This window comes from Physeter macrocephalus, chromosome 3, assembly GCF_002837175.3.
Source record: "Physeter macrocephalus isolate SW-GA chromosome 3, ASM283717v5, whole genome shotgun sequence".
NCBI lineage: Eukaryota > Metazoa > Chordata > Mammalia > Artiodactyla > Physeteridae > Physeter > Physeter macrocephalus.
In genome coordinates, this window is record NC_041216.1 from 15569885 (window position 1) to 15589679 (window position 19795).

Here is a 19795-nt window from a genome sequence, read left to right on the forward strand (position 1 = left end):
TTGAGCCAAGGAGGTGGAGAGCCCCTTCTGCTCTCCCTGGCTTCCCAGAGTCCCCCTCTCACCAAGCAGGACCCTCCCTATTACACAGAAATGGAGCGCCGGTCCCTGTGCTTGGTACGTTGTATTAGAGCCCTTAGCTCTGCTTGCCTCATGCCCACTTCCCTGTGCGCTTGGGAGGCTGGAGCTGGGCATGGTGCAGCCTTCCTACTGGAAAAGTCTGCTTGGGGAGCTCCGGGCTGCTTCCACCGCTGGGCCAAGAAACCAGCCTTCCTGAGTCCCCAACTTGAGCCCCTCCCAGCACAGGAGAGGTGACAGCACGGAATCCAGCGCCCTGATGGTTAAGCTCTGGAGCCAGACGGCCTCCATGCATTCCTGGCTGCGTGAGCTTGGGCAAATTACTGAACTTCTGGACGCTTAAAGTTCCTTATCTTTAAAATGGGGGTAATAATCATGACAAGATTAAAAGACTTGAAACAGTTATATATTTTTAAAACATATTTATACCTATATGTATATAAACTCAGTACGATAACTGGTGCATAGTGTTTAAGGAAAATCATTTATTCTTACTTGATTGAGGAAATCAGAGAACGAGGGAACACTGGAATAAACGGAAGCATATTCATTTCTTATAAGAAATGGGATCAGAAACGAGTCACTGGCTTTCCCTTTTTTGTCCCCCAACGACAGCTCGCCTCCCTTGAGGCCACTCTTCCTTCCAGGGCCGTCTGCAGAGGGGACCCCCCTCCTAGCTGTCACGTTCAGCTCACGGCGCAGGGCCCCTCTCGGGGAGGCGTGCGGGAGGGTCTCTTCCGCAGGCGGCAGGGCTCTCGCCGGTGGCGGTCAGCTGGGCGCCGCGCGGGGCGCCTTCGGGAGCTGGGACCCGAGGCCCCGCACCTGGCGCGGTGGCGGCACGCGGCCGGCTGGGGCGCGGGCGAGGCGGGGAGGAGCCCCGGGACTAACCGCGGCAGCACCTCTTCCCCCCTCGTGCCAACTGCCACCAGACCTGTTAGTTTTGCTTCGGAGGCGCTTTCTCCAGCAGCCTCGCGGGCCGGCGAGAGCCGAGCGCGTGCACAAATGCGAAAGGGCTGCGAGAAACGGGCGCGCGCGGCCCCGGCCGGTTGCGGGGGAAGCCAGAGCCCCAGGCGACCTGACCTCAAAGCAGGGTCCCGCCCCCGAAAAAGGTGCGAGGGGGGCCGGCCCGGCCTCCGGCGGGCTGCAGACGCCGGGGTGTAGATTAGCGGGTTCGGGAGGAGCGTCCGTTCGCCACAGGAAGGAGGGAAGAGGCCGGAGGTGCCTTCACAGCGCGGCAGCCCTGACAGATCTGATAAAGAGGAAGGAAGCCCTCGAAGTGGCTGAACCGAGCTGCCGGCTCCCCAAACGGACGAGGTCCTGCAGCTGTCACAGCCCTGCTTGCAGCCGCGGGGCAAAAAGGAGGGGAGCCTGCGCCCCCTGCCGGTCGTTTTAGAACGACCATCTCGGGCAAGGAAAGCCTGCAGGGCTTGGGGACGCGGGCGCGGCCACTGCCTCCTGGGCAGGAGGTGGTAACGCCCTTGGGATGGTAAGTCCCCAGGGGAATGCGGGGCTTGTCTGAGCCTGGATCCTCTACCTTCGCAAGAGACCTGCCCCACAGAAGAAACACAAGAATAGGTTTGCTCCAGCTGGGCTCTGTTTGCCTGGCAACCCAAGTCCACCCTAATGAGAAAAGTATCAATAAAAGCACTTCTCAAGATTGCAGAGCACGATCTGCACAGTGCTACATTTCTTGGGCTCTAATTTTGCTGTCACTCACTAGCTGTGTGACCTTAAGTTTCTTAACCTCCCTGTGCCTCAGTTTCCTCATCCATAAAGTGGGAATCATAGTGTAGATCTCACAGGATTGTTAGGAAGACTGAGTTAATATATGTAAAGTGCTTAGAATAGTTCCTGGCTTACCGAACATACGTCTGTTAAATTAAAATGGTTAAATTTCACTGTAGGGTGTAGGCTTGTTGCACATGCTGTAACTGGTTCCTTATTCTGGGGATTTTCCTGCTGTCTTTCAATCATACTGATTTCTAGTTCAATTCCACTGCAGTCAGAGAACATACTTTGTATGATGTCACTCCTCTGAAATTTGTCGAGGCTTGCTTTATGGGCCAGCGAATGGAATACTTTGCTAAAAGCTCCATGTGCACTTGAAAAGGATGTGCATTCTACAGTTATTGGATGTAGTGTTGCAATGTCAATTCAGTCAAATTACTTAATTGAGTTATTCCTTACTGTGGGGGGGGCTGTGGGGGGGTGGTTTATTTCCTGCTCATTCTGTCAGTGAGAGAGCTATGTTAAAAATCTCCAGTTATGATAGTGTATTTGTCTTTTCCTCCTTTCAGCGTCATTAACTTTTGCTGTATGTATCCAAGGCTGTGTTATCAGATGCATATAAATTTAGGACTGTTGTATCTTCCTAAGGAATAAAACTTTCATCATTATAAAAGTACATTATACATGGCTATATTATAAAATGTCCTTTGTCTCTAGTAATACTTCTTTCCTCAAAGCCTGCATTTTATGATAGTTACATCTGCTCTCTTGTGTTTGCTGTGTCAATGAATTAAATCCTTTAATTTCAACCTTTCTGTGTCCTTATAAAGTTTGTTTCTTGTGAATGTCATATATTGGGCTTTGATTATTTTAAGTAGTTTCATACTCCCTTTTAACTGGATTGTTTAGCACACTTATACTGAATATAATTAATGGTGTAGGGTTTATAGCTAACCTTTTGCTGTTTTTCCAAGTTGTCCTGTCCTTTGTTCCTTTAGTCCTTTTGTCCTTTCTTTAGTTTTTTAAAATTTATTTATTTATTTATTTATTTTTGGCTGCATTGGGTCTTCGTTGCTGCGTGCGGGCTTTCTCTAGTTGCAGCAAGCAGGGGCTACTCTTCGTTTCTGTGCACGGGCTTCTCATTGCGGTAGCTTCTCTTGTTGCAGAGCACGGGATCTAGGCACATGGGCTTCAGTAGTTGTGGCTCACAGGCTCTATAGCACAGGCTCAGTAGTTGTGGTGCACGGGCTTAATTGCTCCGCAGAATGTGGGATCTTCCCAGACCAGGGCTCGAACCCGTACCCCCTGCATTGGCAGGTGGATTCTTAACCACTGCGCCACTAGGGAAGTCCCTGTCCTTTCTTCTGGATTCATTGGGTTGTTTTTTTTTTTAATTCCATTTTCCCCTTGAATCTTAGATTTTTAAGTTATTCTCATAATTATCTTAATAATACCTGTTTCCCTAGAGATTACAGTATTTATCTACAGTATTACAGTTTTCTTAAATTAGTACTTTTACCGCTTGCCAAATAATGAAAGGATCGTACAAGTACATACACTTAAACCTTTCTTCCTCCCTTCCATGGTGTTATATATGTATAATATATAGCCACTGTTATGTATTCCACATTATATATTTTTTAACAGTATATATCTTCAAGACATTACTGCTGCTTAAGTAGTCAATACTCTTTCATATTTGCCTATATATTTACCCTTTCCATTGCTCTTCATTCTTCCTTCTGGTTCTATACTACCATCTGGGGTCATTTTCCTTTGGGCTGAAGTACTTCCTTAAGTATTTTTTAGCACAGGTCTGCTGGTGCTTAATTCTTTCAGCTTTTGTCTGTCTGAAAATGCCTTTATTTTGCCTTCCCTTTTGAGAATATTTTCACTAAGTTGGCAGATATTTTTCAGTGCTTTAAAGATTCTGGCTTCCAAAGTTTCTGCTGAAAAGTCAACCATTGCTCCTTCAAAGGTTACATGATATTTCTCTCTGGCCATCTTCAGAATTTTCTGTCTTTGGTTTCCAGCCGTTTGACTATGATATTCTTAGGTGTGTTTTTTGTTTTGTTTTGTTTTGCTATTCCATAATGAGCTTGCTGAGTTTTATGAATCTGTGGGTTGATGTTTGTCAATGGTTTTGGAAAATTCTCAGCCATTATTTCATCAAATATTGCTTCTGCCCCATTCCCTTTTATGTCTGGGACCTCAATTACATGTTTCTTATGCTCTTTTGTTTGTTTTGTTTGTGCATTCTTTTTACTCTCTGTTTGGATTTTTTCTATTGGCCTATCTTCAAGCACTAATCCTGTCTTCTGCTGTGTGTGCTCTGCTGTTAAACCCACACGATGAATTCTTAATTTCAGATTTGAGCTTTTCTTTCTTTTTTTTTCCAAACTGCTTTACTGAGGTATAATTTACAAACTGTAGAATTCACCCATTTTAGATGAACAAAATTAAATGATTTTTAGTAAATTTATAAAGTTGAGCAGCCATTAGCACATTTTTTTTCCTCTTTCCTCTTTAAGAATGTATTTTGGATAACATTTACATTGAACTTTAATTCAAATACAAGGGAAATCGACATCACTAAGTTTGCCAATCAACTTGTGTATACACTGATTATCCAAAAGTTTTAAGCAGGCAGAATTACCCCCGTTGTAATTTTTTTTAATTGAGATATAATTTATATATCATAAAGTTTACAATTCAGTGGGTTTTAGTATATTCACAAAGTTGTACAATCATCACTATTGGCTAATTCCAGAACATTTTCATCACTCCAAAAAGAAACCTGTACTCACTAGCAGTCACTCCCCATTCTCTCCTCCTCCAGCTCTTGGCAACCACTAATCTACTGTCTGTCGCTATAGATTTGTCTATGCTGGCCATTTCATGTAAGTGGAACCATAAAATATGTAGCCTTTTGTGTCTGGCCTTACTGAGCATAACGTTTTCAAGGTTCATGTTGTAGCTTGTATCAGTACTTTTTTAATGGCCATGATATAGGTATGTTTATCCAGTCACTGGTTGATGGACATTTAGGTTGTTTCCATTTTTGGCTACTATGAAGAATGATGCCATGAATATCTATGTACAATGATGGTAGTTTTCAACTCTCCTGGTTATAAACCTAGGAGTGGAATTGCTGGATCATAGGGTAGCTCTATGCTTAACTTTTTGAGGAACTGCCGAACTGTTTTCCAAAGTGGCTGCACAATTTTACATTCCCGCTAGCAATGTTTGAGAGTTCTAATTTCTCCACATCACTGCACTTATGTCTGTCTTCTTAATTATAGCCATCCTAGAGGGTGTTTTTTTGTGGTTTTTGATTTACACTTCCCTAATGACTAATAATGTTAAGCTTCTATGTATTTATTGGTCATCTGTATATCCTACTTGGAGACATGTATATTTAAATCCTTGCTCATTTTTTAATTGGGTTTTCTTTTTATTATTGAGTTGTAAGAATTCTTAATATGTTCTGGATACTAGACCCTTATCTACAATCCATATTTAAAACAGACAGGGCTTCTCTGGTGGAGCAGTGGTTGAGAGTACGCCTGCCGATACAGGGGACAAGGGTTTGTGCCCCGGTCCGGGAAGATCCCACATGCCGCAGAGCGGCTAGGCCCGTGAGCCATGGCCACTGAGCCTGTGCGTCCGGAGCCTGTGCTCCGCAACGGGAGAGGCCACAACAGTGAGAGGCCCATGTACCACAGGCCACAACAGTGAGAGGCCCGCATACCGCAAAAAAAAAAAAAAAAAAAAAAAACCAGACCACTCACGCCCATTTGTGGTCAATTCCCTCTCCCACCCCTAGTGACTGGCAACCACTAAGCTGCAGCTACTTTCTGTGTGTTTCAGGTAAGCCCTCCCTCTAATGAAATTTTGTCTCCTAAGTATTGTGTCATCGTGGGAGATTTCACTCTGCCTCTTGGAGGCCCTGGGCTTAGCTTCTAGCATGGCATGGAGCTCTGGAATTCAGCAAATGTCCTGTGCGAAAACCAGTCACATAGTTAAGATGTCTCCGGTTTCCAGTAAGCCCTATCACCAAGAGCCTTATGATTTTCTTTTACCCAGGAAAGCCCTCTCCATGGGCCAAACCCAATCCTCACTTCCAGGCCCAGGATCAGGAAATGCCCCCAAAGGAAAAAATGGCCAGACCTTCAGTTCACCTCAGAAAGGCTTTCTCCTCTGAAATCCATTCATTTAGTCCTTATTGCTTCCACAGTTTTCTGATGTTTAAAAATAGTATTTGGAGGCTTCCCTGGTGGCGCAGTGGTTGAGAATCCGCCTGCCGATGCAGGGGACAAGGGTTTGTGCCCCGGTCCAGGAAGATCCCACACGCCGCGGAGCGGCTGGGACCGTGAGCCATGGCCACTGAGCCTGTGCGTCCGGAGCCTGTGCTCCGCAACGGGAGAGGCCACAACAGTGAGAGGCCCGCGTACCACAAAAAAAATAAAATAAAATAAAATAGTATTTTGGTGTTTTAAACCAGTTTTTTCTGGTAGTTGCAGCAGGAGTGTTGTGTTTGTGTGACTTACTATATCCTACCCAGCAATTACTATAAGCTTTTAAGACTTCATATCTTGTCAGGCAAGTTTCCTTTCTTTCCCTCCCCCCTCCAGATATATGTTGGCTATTTGGGGGCCACACTTCTTCCATATGAATGTTTTAAATCCATTTATCTGTGTTCCCAAAAAATCCTCTTGGGATTTTGTTGGGAAAATATATTGCATTTATAAATTACTTGACAGAATTGAAATTCTTATACTTTTACATTCTCCATCCATGAACATGGTATACCTATCCACTAAGCAGGTTTCTATTAGGTCCTTTGATAATATTTTGTACTTTTCTCCATAAAGGAATTGCACATTCTTTATTAGATTTGATCCTAAATATCTTAGAGATTATCTTTTAAAACACTTCTAATTTTTTAGAATAGGTAATATATTTATGGTACAAATTTCTAAAACCTCAAAAAAGTATACAGTGACAATTTCCCATCCATTTTTCTCAGTCACCCAGTTTTCTTCCAGAAGAAACCGTTACTAGTTTATTTTTAATGTAGTTAATATTAGTATATAGAAATTATATTGATTTTTGTTCCTCAATCTTGTATCTAGTAAGCATCTGAATTTTTTTTTTTTTTTTTTTTTTTTGGCTGCACTGGGTCTTCGTTGCTGCGTACGGGCTTTCTCTAGTTGTGGCAAGCAAGGGCTACTCTTCGTTGCGGTGCGCGGGCTTCTCATTGCAGTGGCTTCTCTTGTTGCAGAGCATGGGCTCCAGGCACACGGGCTTCAGTAGTTGCAGCACACAGGCCCTAGAGCACACGGGCTTCAGCAGTTGTGGCACACGGGCTCAGTAGTTGTGGCTCATGGGCTCTAGAGCACAGGCTCAGTAGTCGTGGTGCAGGGGCTTAGCTGCTCTGCGGCATGTGGGATCTTCCCGGATCAGGGATCAAACTCATGTCCCATGCACTGGCAGGCAGATTCTTAACCACTGTGCCACTAGGGACGCCCCTGAATTTTATTATTTCTAATAGGTTATTTTGAATTTCTTTTTTATATATGCATCATCTGCAAAGAAGTCATTTGGTCTATTCTTTTGCATTCCTTATTCTTTTTACTGATTTTACTGCATTGGTGTAGGATGCCTCTAATAAAGCAGCTATAGAAAATAGCTGAATAATAGCTGTGATAGAAGGCAATCCTGTTTTATTTCTGACTTTAACGAGAGGGCTTCTGTTTCATATTTATATATGAAATTTGCTGTAGGTTCTTGGCAGATGTCTTTACTGGGTTAAAAAAAGTTAATTTCTGGTCCCATTTCGCTAAGAATGGGTAGCATGAAAGTTTTTATAAATTATTTTATGCACCTATTGAGATGATCATATGGTTTTTCTCCTTTAATCTACTAAATGTGCTGAATCACCACTCATGAAAAGAAGTAGTCTCAAATAAAACACTTTTACCCCAAATTGTTATTTATTTTCATGAGGGGGTAAAAAAGAACCTTTTATGATAGTGAAAATATACTTTATTTTTTAATACAATAGCTGCCAGCAATATACTGGTTCCAGAGAGAGAAAAGAAAATACAAGCATTCTATAATAAGTTTTCATTTTCCTTTTCAACTAATTTAAAGAAAATACTCCAATTCCGTTCAACATTATGATTTGGGGGAGTTGAAATTTTTTTCCATGATAAAAATATAATTTTGACAGCCCCAGCCTTAGTAATTTGTAAAGGATGGAATAAAAAAGACCATATAGTATAACAATAATGAATGCTTCCCTCCCTTTGAATCAAATACTGATTATAACCAGTGTAAGAAATTGGTTAATCAATAAATTTGATGAAATGTGTATCAAAATGTTCATGAAAAAATACATTTCTATTTCTTCTCATTTTTACCATGTAGATATTTTCTAAATGGATATTTTAAATGCACAGAAATAAAAGCTATCTACATGCAACTCTGGAGAGATTCAAAACAACAGAAGTAAATATGCCTAAATTCTAAAGTCAATCAACTGAGTGTAAGAATAAATGTCAGAAACCTCTTCATTGTATACAGATTGCTCAAGGGTTTAAAGATAGTTGTATTAAAAATAATAAAGGTAGTTGTATAAACCAAAGTTACCAAGAAATAAAATCTTACATGAATTTTATCACTAAAGTCAACAATCCTAGTAAAAGAAAATAACAGAACTGTATAGAAAATCTGCGTCTACATTTTTTTAAAAAGGAAGTTACATCAACTGAAATAGGAGACAGCTTTCCAAATGCTGGACTCAAAAATTTCTCAGAATCCCTTGGAAATTAGTAAGATCTTCCATTCAGACTCTAATCTCCTTGTTTAAATGGAACAAAGGGGGTTTAAATGAAGGGGAAAATGATTCAGTAGTTGTAGAAATAATAACAGATGATTTCTACTGTGTCAACCCATATACTACATGAACTGCCATGAAAACTTTCATGTCCCAAATCTCCCAAGACATGAAGCTATGATCTTTCCACAAATGTAAGATGGGGTAAAAAGCATCTTCTAGGATCATCTTTCTTACTAGCTTTTGTCCATTTGCCAATCTCAATCTCATCTAACTTCCCTGATAAAGTAATAAGATCTGTCTTTCAACAGAAAAATAATTCTGCCTTCATCCAAATTATAATAGATAGAACTTGCCTTCCTTGGACATCCAGAGACAGCCAAGTACAATCATGGGATAAATTTTTAAAAAGCAGAAGAAGAAGAGAATAAATATCCAAAGTGGAAAACACTTCACAACTGAGTTTCAGAATGTGTTTTTTCATCCGTTTTGAGGACTGCAGCTCCTTCCTCATTAGCCTTCTACTCTGCACCACTTAGTCCACTGTTCACTTGAAAAGACACCCCCACTTCTCTTGAATCTTTTCCATGCTTTAAGCTATGAGGCAAGATTCAATATCACCTGATGTCAAGTTACCACTATTGTAAAAGTAAGTGAAAAGTGAAGATGGCTGTCTGTGTATTGGTGCAGAGGCGACATATTCACCCACGGAAGCTACTGCTATAGAATTTCTCAATATATAACCTGATAATGCTTCTTCCTGGATCAAGATAAATCATCATCCAACATTTTATTACAAAAAGGTGGGTACCCAAACTTCTGATCAGCAGTAAAGAGTTCTAAGAAAGGTAAAGCAAAGAAATCTCCCTGAGCCAAATGGATACAATATGGAGTTTTTCTTATCTTTCTATACCAAGCTAATCACTGATAGGTTTTAAAAATGCAGAATGCTTATTAAAAAATCAAGCTACTTCCATAAAGCCAGTGCTTACTAAATGTTAGCATATCATAGGGAAGAAAACACTGCCATTTTAAGGCAATATACTTAAAATTTCCAAATGCAGCCTAAGAGAAATAGCATTTCTTAAACAAGTTAGGTATAAAAATTACCAAAACATTATTATAGTCACAATCACAGTCTTTGGAGTAGTACATAGAAAGTCTTTTTTTTTTAATGAATAAATACATAGCAAACTTTTGTTTTATTTTCACCAAGTTCATCCTCCCTTGTTACAACACAAATAATTCCTGGTTTAGGACTTCAATTTAAGAAACAAACAAACATGAAGACTGCTATTCCTCAATGTGGCTGTAGGAAAATTTAATTGAAGGAAGTGCAATGATTGAGATTAGGCAAAACTGCAGTCAACATGTAGTCACCATCACAACTATAATTTAGTCTAAAAGAAGTGAACCATCCTCTACCCAAAGTCTAACAGTAAATGGGGGTGGAGTGGTAATCTATGTGTTTTATCTTGTTTTTAATATAGGATGGATAATGCATTCTTTAGATTATCCACATTAAATGTGCTTTAGAAACAAAATTCTACTTGATATTTTGACAAACCCACACTACATTCCTTAGGTTAATTTTTACATTACTAATCATTGTACTGCTATAGCTAAATCAACTAAATATCAGTTTACGCAGTGTTGCTCAAACGATCTACAAACAGCAAGGCCGATGCTTACCTAAAAAAGGAGCATTTTTAAAATAAAGGAAGAAAGTAATAATGTTCCAAATGAATGGCACTGGGCAAAATACATATAACCAGTAACATATTTAGACAGAGAGTATCAGGTGCCCATTGGTTTCTCTTATATGCATAAAAGGCTTGAAGAAGATCTTGCAAATATTGCTCCTCCCTCTAGACTTTTAGCTTCTACATAGTGTCAGATATTATAATTGATATAAAGGATAAATGCGTTTAGGCAAAAGTAAAAATCCACATACAAAGTAAAATAGCAAAATCTGTAGTGACTTTCTGTAGAAGGCTCTCTTCTCTGGTGGTAACATCCTTTAGTACATATCCAGGATAGACTAAATTGAAAGAGATTACTTTGATACAGTAGCAATCCTTTCATATACTCTTACTAAATATTATAAAATTTCAAAAATACATAAATATTCCTTGTACCGTGCATTACGCACCAGTTTGGGCCTGATGAGGTTGTGATTACTATTTTAACAGTTAAACAGTGCACCTCAAAAGTTCTGCCATCTATACACAGTGAATGGAGACAGTGGTGAGGGCTCTAGAGAGATGGCAAACTGCCTTTAAAGTGAAAAGTTTTTATGGAGTGTCTCCAAATTAGAGAGGAGGATACGGGGTAGGCGGGGTAGGCAGGGTAAAAGAATTTTAAAATAATACTGCTTAGGAGTATATATTTAAAGATAGCTACTATACCTTGTCTATCCTTTATCCTAATCTGGAATAACTACATGTTTGTGCAAAATAAAGTTTCTACTTTATAGGAAGAGGAGCAGTCTGTTAGGAAAAGCATGTTCTTAGTCAGGGGAAGATGTGAAGACATCTCTCTCGTAAGTGTTATTTTATTTGGTAAGTCTTTTGGCTACATCACTATATGCTATTTCAACCTCCTTATCACTGGGGCAGGTATTGGTGAACTCATCCCTACTATATGCGTTAGTTAAGTATCTCCAGATGCCAGTCATTCCTTTTGGAATATCAAAGTTGCGATACTTTTTGGCCACCACCTGAAATACAAAGAGATCAAAAGTTAACATTTATATGCCATGTCTTATAAACCAGACATATATCTGACTTCAGGGCAAATTAATTCTGTGAATCTCTGAAAACTGCTTCTACCTAAAGTCTGTCACCTTCATTCTAACTAGCCTTTTAAATAAGGACTGCATGCTACACCAGAGATTCAGAAGTGTGATGGTCATTGCAAATGCCTGCCTTGGCCATCCAGAGAAACAGCCAAGTATAATCACTGGATAAATACTTTAAACACACACACACTAGTTTAGATCTCTGTTTTTCTTGATCTTGATCTTTACTACACAACCATCCTATATAGCATAGTGTTTCACACAATAAATGCTCAATAAATATTTTCTGCCTTGAAAAGAAAAAGCCAGGTGATCAGAGAACAAAGTTTGACGCTATAAGTCAGTGTAGCCACTGCTTCAAAGTTACCTGTTACATCTTTGAATTTTTATACAGTCACAGAAAAAAAAAATCCTATTTCTCATATGCCTTGATTTTAAGACATAATTTTCCATTTAATCAACCCTAGGGTGTTTCAACTATTGCCTGAACAACATTAAGTTACACTATTTGGGGGGTGCTAAATAGTGCGTGTCAGAAGATCAGCCAAGTTTTACACAGAGGAAGTGCTGCCTTAGTAAACAGATACTAGGTGTTAATAGTGCCCCACATCCTGCAGGCCTACCTTGACAATGTGCAGTTTGGGCAGCAGGTTGCAATCAGCTAGTGTCATTTCATTGCCATCCAGAAATTTACGTGTGGAAAACTTAATGTCCTCCATACTATTCTCATCAATTTCATCAGGGAGGGGAGAGTTCAGATATTCATCCAGTTTCTGCAGTGTTTTCAAGAGTCCCCTCTCCAATGCTGAAAGAAAAATGAAAATACCCTAAGAAGAAAAACCACCCAAGCCCCAAGTAGAAGCATTACTCCTTCAGTGAATAACTATTTGTCAAATGTTTCTCTGACACTGGAGAACAAAACAGACACGGTTCCTGCTCTCATGGAGCTTATTTACTTGGGGGAGAGAGATAAGACAAACAAATTTATAGATAAAATTATAGATAAATATAAAAACAAGCATGATAATTTCAGATAGTGGTATCTATAAAAATTTGTTAATAACTAAATGCCCCATATACAAACACATCATGGCCCAACACAGTTGATATTTAAACTGGGGGAAAAAATGGGTGAGAAAAGGCAAACCTATTATTTCAAATCTAGGAAAGAAAATCTTGCCGAGACAGATTCTTGCCCTCAATTTTAAGTCCTGCTCCCGTAAAAATATTTGGATTTATATCCATGAACTGTGTTAAGAAACTCCAATCCAAGCACCCCAAGCAGAGAAGCCTGAAGTTTTTGCACTGCCTTAATATACAAAAGAAGCCAAAAATAGCACTATCTTATAATAACATGAAAAATAGAGGTCAGATTAGAAAGTTCAATTTACAATCTGTATTGGAGGCCTCATTAGCAAAATAGATCAAGATACTATATGTTATAATTCAGAGAGAAGCAGGATGCAGCCACCCTGTATATCTAGAAAGTCAAGGTTAGTGACCCTTAGCAAAGAGGGGATGGGAACATCATTAGAAAGGAATATGAAATAACAAAAGACAGATCCTCCCTTATCCCGTTTTGTCTTTTATCCTCTCAACCCACCTTCACCTCCCACTCCCAGAATAGATGAGTTCACACTGATGAGTACAGTACTTGGCCATAAAAGAAAGTTAAAATCATGACGTGACACTCCATATTAGTTATAAGTTTGAGTAAAGTTGGATCCATCACAGAAAAAGGCAAAGTTTTACATGCTGTATATTAGATATTTCACCAGCAACATAAATGTCCTAACCCTATACCTCTTCTTCCAAACTGCTCCCACTGACTCATCCCTTGATCCCTTCAAAGTAGTCCAGACAATAGATGGTAGTCTTAGCTAGGTAGGGGCTGTAGGCATTACAAGGATTTTAGAAGTACTTAGGAGATAAAAACCTACCGAGCTTGGAAACCAAACTGAATATGGAAAAAGGAGGATAGAAGTATTCAACAAAATACAAATGGAGGCCCTACTACATGCCACGTTTTGTACCAAGCATCGTTAAATTCACTACTGAATCAAACATAAAAGGTTCCTACTCTCAGTTTATATTTTGGGGAATGAAAGTAGTATAGAGAAGCTGATCAACAAAAGATTCCCAGGGTGAACGCTGGTACCATTGCTGAGACATGTACCTTCCTAGAGGAAAAGCAGATTCAGGAAATGTGGAGATGAGTTCAGTATATGCTGACTTTGAGATGTCTGTTAAGACATCTGAGCAGCAATGTCCGCAGACAGTTGAGTTCTAGTCTGGAACAGACTAGGCTGGGGCAATATATTTGTAAGTCCTGAAAGCACAAATGAACGCTGAAGCCATGGAAATGAAGGAGAAGCAGAGGGCCTAGGACAGAACCCTAAGGAACATCACTGATGGTGTTATGTGAGGCAGATAATACATTTTGTCATTATTCGGCATTTCATTATGTGATTATAGAATAAATATGTATCCATTCTACTGTTAATGACAGTAATTAATTTGTGTTGTTTACAGTTGGGGCTTATGACTAACAGTGTAACAAACATTCTTGTGCAAATCTCTTGGTGTGCATCTATTCATATTCTTATCAAAAATGGAATTGTGGATGAGATATCTCATACCTGTTAGAATGGTCATAATCAAAAAGACAAGAAATAACAAGTGTTGGCGAGGATGTGGAGAAAAGGGAACCCTTAGGCACCGTTGATGGGAGTGTAAATTGGTGCAGCCACTGTGGAGAACAGTATGGAGGTTCCTCAAAAAATTAAAAACAGAATTACCATGTAATCCAGCAATATCAATTCTGGATATTTATCCAATATGGAAACAACCTAAGTGCCCACTGACAAATGAATGGATAAAGAAAATGTGGTGTATATATATATACACACACACACATACATCACATGCATACAATGGAATATCATTAAGCTACAAAAAAGAATGAAATCTTACCATTTGCAACAACACAGATGAAACTTGAGGGCATTATGCTAAGTAAAGTCAGTCAAACAGAGAAAGACAAATACCATATGATCTCACTTATATGTAGACTCGTAAAAGGCAGACAAACAAACAAGCTCATAGATATACAGAACAGATTTGTGGTTGCCACAGGCAGGGGTTGGACAAAATGGATGGAGTGAATATGATGTAATGTATAGCATGGCGACTACAGTTAATAATACTGTACTGCATATTTGAAAGTTGCTAAGCGTTGTAAATCTTAAAAGTTCTCATCACAAGAAAAAAATCTGTATCTACATGTGGTGACTGATGTTAACTAGATTTATTGTGGTCATCATTTCACATAGTATACAAATATCAAACCATGTAGTACATCTGAGACTAATAGTAATATATGTCAATGATACCTCAATAAAAAATTTTTTTTCAATTTTTTAAAATGGAGATGTAGGTTATAGGGTATGTGTGTGTTCAGGTTTGGTAGAAACTGTGATCAGTTTTCCAAGTTCAGCACAGCAAGCAGCAGTGTATGGATGTTCCAGTTACTTCACATCTTCAACAACATTTGGTATTGTTGGTCTCTTTAATTTTAACCATTCTAGGGTATGACAAATTCAGTTTAACATATTTTCATATTTATTGACTCTTTGGATATCCTCTTTTTGTAAAGTGCTGTTTGCTCATTTTTCTCTTGGACTGTCTGTTGTACTGACTTGCAGTCTTTTTATATATGCAGATGCAAATCCTTTGTGGTTATATGTATTATGCATACCTTCCCCCTTTTCACTTGCTTAATGGTGACTTTTGATGAACGTAGGTTACTAAACCTAATGTAGTCCAATTTATTTTTTTTCTTTTATGATCAGTACTTTGTGTTCAGCTTAAGGAACCTTACCTACTCCCAAATTATGAAGCTATTCTCCATTATCTTCTAGAAGATATATTATTTACCATTCATATTTATATCTACAATCCACTTAGAACTGATTGTGTATGGTGTGAGACTGGGATATTTTCTTGACTCTATATTCTGTTCCACTGTTCTATTTGCCTACCCTTCTGTTAATACCACACTGTTTTAACTATTGTACCTTTATAACAAGTCTTGATATCAGGTAGTGGAAGTTTTCAAACACATCTTTCTTCAAGATCATCTTGGCTAGTCTTGGCTCCTTACATTTCCCTAATAAACTGTACAATTAGCATGTTAATTTATACACACACACACACACGCACGTGCTGTTGGACTTTTAAATAATCTATAGATTTAACACAACCCTAACTTGCAAACTGGCATCTTTATAATTTTGAGTCTCCCAATCTATGAATATCATTTATTTCTTTAAAAATTTTTTTTATTTTATGAAATTGAAAGAAATTTCAATTTCTTTTGTTTTCTATGTAGAGGCCTTGCCCACTTTTATAAAATTTATTCCTAAATATTTGACATTTTTTATTGTATATTTTTATCACATTTTCTATCGTTTCTTGCTAACATGTACAAATACAACTGATTTTTATAATAGCCTCATATGCAACCACCCTGCTAATTCACTTTTTTTATTCTTATGGTTTATCCGTAGATTATTTTAGATTTTCTACATGTACAATTATATTAAGAATAACAACAAATTTATCCCTTCTTTTGAAAGTCTCATACCTTTCATTACTTTTTCTTGCCTATTATACTGGCCAAGACCTCCAGTACAATGCTACATAGAAGTGGTGACAGTAAGCATTCCTTCTTCAGTTCTCAATTTCAAGAGGAAATCTTTCACTACTCCCCTATTATGATGCTTGCTGTAACTTTTCTGTAGATTCTCTGTCAGATTAAGGAAATTCCCTGCTATATCTTTTTCGCAAATTTTTAGAAAATAAACATCTTAATCATAAGTATTAAATTTTATCAAGCACTTTTTCTGCCTCAATTGAAGTGATCACATAATTTTTCTTTTATTCTATTGTGATAATTCAAATAGATTTTTGAATGTCCAAACAATCTTCCATTCCTGAATTAAACTCAACTTGGTTATGTGCATTATCTTTTTTCATATTGCTGGATTTGGCATATTTTGTTTTAGACTTTTACATCTATGTTTGAGAGAGACTGGCCTGAAAGTTACTTTCTTTTGATGTTTTTGTGTGGTTTGACCTCGAAAAGCAAGTTGGAAAGTATTTCCTCTTTTCTGTTTCCTGGAAGAGTATATGCAAGACTGATGTTACATCTTTCCCAAATGCTTAGAAGAGTCCATCAGTAAAGCCATCTTTGTGAAATGGTTTTTAATTATAGATATAAGATGATTCACATCTTGAATCCGTTCTTGCAACAGTTTTCTTACACTGTACTTTCTGTAAATTTATGCAATAGTGTTTTCAAACTTATAAGCATAGGGCTTCCCTGGTGGCACAGTGGTTAAGAATCCACCTGCCAATGCAGGGGACACGGGTTCGATCCCTGGTCCGGGAAGATCCCACATGCCGCAGAGCAACTAAGCCTGTGCGCCACAACTACCGAGCCCATGTGCCTAGAGCCCATGCTCTGCAACAAGAGAAGCCACCTCAATGAGAAGTCCACACACTGCAATGAAGAGTGACCCCCGCTCACCGCAACTAAAGAAAGCCCACGCGCAGCAAAAAAGACCCAACACAGCCAAATATAAAAATAAAAAAAAACAAATTTATAAACATTGTCATAATATCCTCCAAAAATCATTTAAATGCAAGATCTGTAGTAATCCCCTTTTATTCCTAATATTGGTTATTGCTGCCTTCTCTCACTTTTCTTAATTTTTCTTGTCAAGGATTTATCAATTTTCTTATTAGACTTTTCAAAGAACTAACTTTTAGCTTTCCAAATCCTGTCACATTTGTTTTCTATTTCATAAAATTCTACTCTTTTAGTATCTCATTCCTTCTACCTTCTTGATTTGCTGATCTAACTAAACCCCTGAGGTGGATACTTTAAGGTTACCAATTTTTAGCTCTTCTTTTTGCCATTCATTCATTCATTTGGCTGCACCAGGTCTTTGTTGCAGCATGCCGGATCTTTAGTTGCGGCACACGGAATCTTTTAGCTGCGGCATGCGGGATCTAGTTCCCTGACCAGGAATCGAACCCAAGCCCCCTGCATTGGGAGCACAGAGTCTTAACCACTGGACCGCCAGGGAAGTCCCTTCTTTTTTCTAATATATGCATTTAGAGCTATAAATTTTACTCTAAACACAGCTTTAGTGGTAGCATATAAATTTAGACATGCTATATTTTCATCATGTTATTCTTCAACCTATGGGCTATTGAGAAATGCACTGCTTAATTTTCAAACATGTAGAAATTTTCTAGCTGTACTTTTGTTACTGATATCTAGCTTTTATTTGTGGTCAGGGAAAATATTCTATTTGATTTCAATTTCCATTTTTTGGAAAATTTTTCAGATTTGCTTTATGGCTCAGCTTTACAGTCAATTTTGTGTTCCATGTGCATTTGAAAAACAAGAGTATATTCTGCAGTTGTGTGGCACAATGAGATTATATATCAATGAGATTAAATTTGTTCATTGTATTATTCAATTCTTCTGTTTTCTCACTGAATTTTTCTTTTTGGCAGATTCTAACAGTTACTAAGGGAGTAAGTTAAAATCTCCCACCAAGATTGTGGATTAGTTTATTTCTCTTGTAGCTCTGTCAATCTGGTTTATATATTTTGAGGGTAGTTATTTGGTTACACAAATTTAGAATTATTTTATTTTCCTGGTAAGTTAATCTTTTTAAATCAGTCTGAAACATGTTTCATTATCTCTTGCAATGATTCTTTCCTCAAAGTCTACTTTGTGCAATGTCAGCATAGTTTTGCCAACTTTCTTTTGGTTAGTATTTACACCATTTTACAGTCAACTTTCCTGGGTCAGTCAGCCTATCTGTCTGTCTATTTATCTATTGGTGTGTATTTCAAATGTAGGAGGGAGGGAGGGAGGGAGGGAGGGAGAGAGAGAGAGAGAGAATTCCTTCTTGTACATAAGCAACACATTTTTAATGCAGTTAGCAAACTCTGTTTTCTACTTGGAGTACTTGAATCATTTACATTTAACGTAATGACTACAAACTTTGGTTTAGAACTGCCATCATACATTTGTTTTCTATTTGCCCTCCTGTTCTGTGTTCTCTTCTTCTTTCTTGCCTTCTTTTGGATTAAGTTTTTTTTAAATTATCATTCATTTCCCCCTCTACTTGTGTATCATACATTCTTTTTTAATATAATTTTTGAATTTTATTTATTTTTTTATACAGCAGGTTATGAGTCATCAATTTTATACACATCAGTGTATACATGTCAATTCCAATCGCCCAATTCATCAATAGTATCACACATTCTTTTGCTAGACTTTGTTTCCTTGACTTACTAAAGCTTAATTATAACTTTTACCACTTCCAGGATACTGCAAGGACCTTAGAACACTCTAACTGTATTTAATTTCCCTCCTGTCTCATATGCTACTATTGTTTTGTGTATTAATTTGACTTTTTTTGGGGGGGGGACTGCATTGAGTCTTCATTGCTGTGCACAGACTTTCTCTAGTTGCGGCAAGTGGGGGCTAATCTTCGTTACGGTGCGCAGGCTTTTCATTGTGGTGGTTTCTCTTGTTGTGGAGCACGGGCTCTAGGCAAGTAGGCTTCAACAGTTGCAGCATGCGGCCCCTACACGGGCTCAGTACTTGCGGCTTGCAGGCTCTAGAGTGCAGGCTCAGTAGTTGTGGTGCATGGGCTTAGTTGCTCTGCGGCATGTGATATCTTCCCAGACCAGGGATTGAACCCATGTTCCCCTGCACTGGCAGGTAGATTCTTAACCACTGCGCCACCAGGGAAGTCCCTTTACATATATTTTAAATCCCAGAAGACACTATTGTTCTATACAGACAGTATTCATTTATATTTTATAATATATTTATACTACTCTTTGCTTTCCCTTCCTTCCTGCATCTCTGGGTGTTCATATGAAATCATTTTCCTTCTGCCTGAAAAACTACTTTTAGTATTTTGTTTAGTGTGAGTCTGCTGAGATGAATGTTCAGTTTTTGTTTATTTGAAAATGTCTATTTTGCTTTTACCATTTAAAATTCATAAATAACATTCTTTTTTAATATAATTTTTGAATTTTATTTATTTTTTTATACAGCAGGTTATGAGTCATCAATTTTATACACATCAGTGTATACATGTCAATTCCAATCGCCCAATTCATCACACAAAATCACAAAATCCCCACCCCCCCGCGGCTTTCCCCTCTTGGTGTCCATACATTTGTTCTCTACATCTGTGTCTCAATTTCTGCCCTGCAAACCAGTTCATCTGTACCATTTTTCTAGGTTCCAC

General features: G+C 38.5%; 1 protein-coding gene across 2 annotated transcripts in view; it reads right to left on the minus strand.

The window, feature by feature from the left end:
- Positions 1–8426: 8426 nt before the first annotated feature.
- Positions 8427–19795, minus strand: part of CLIC4 (chloride intracellular channel 4) — an 83004-nt gene continuing 71635 nt past the window's right edge. For both annotated transcript variants that reach the window (XM_024125695.2, XM_055083588.1), the window contains exons 5-6: positions 12068–12249; positions 8427–11363 (exon numbers count right to left, since the gene is read on the minus strand). In XM_024125695.2, the coding sequence (XP_023981463.1) occupies positions 11199–11363; positions 12068–12249 (347 nt within the window). In that variant the 3' untranslated portion in view covers positions 8427–11198. The remainder of the gene's footprint in view (positions 11364–12067; positions 12250–19795) is intronic.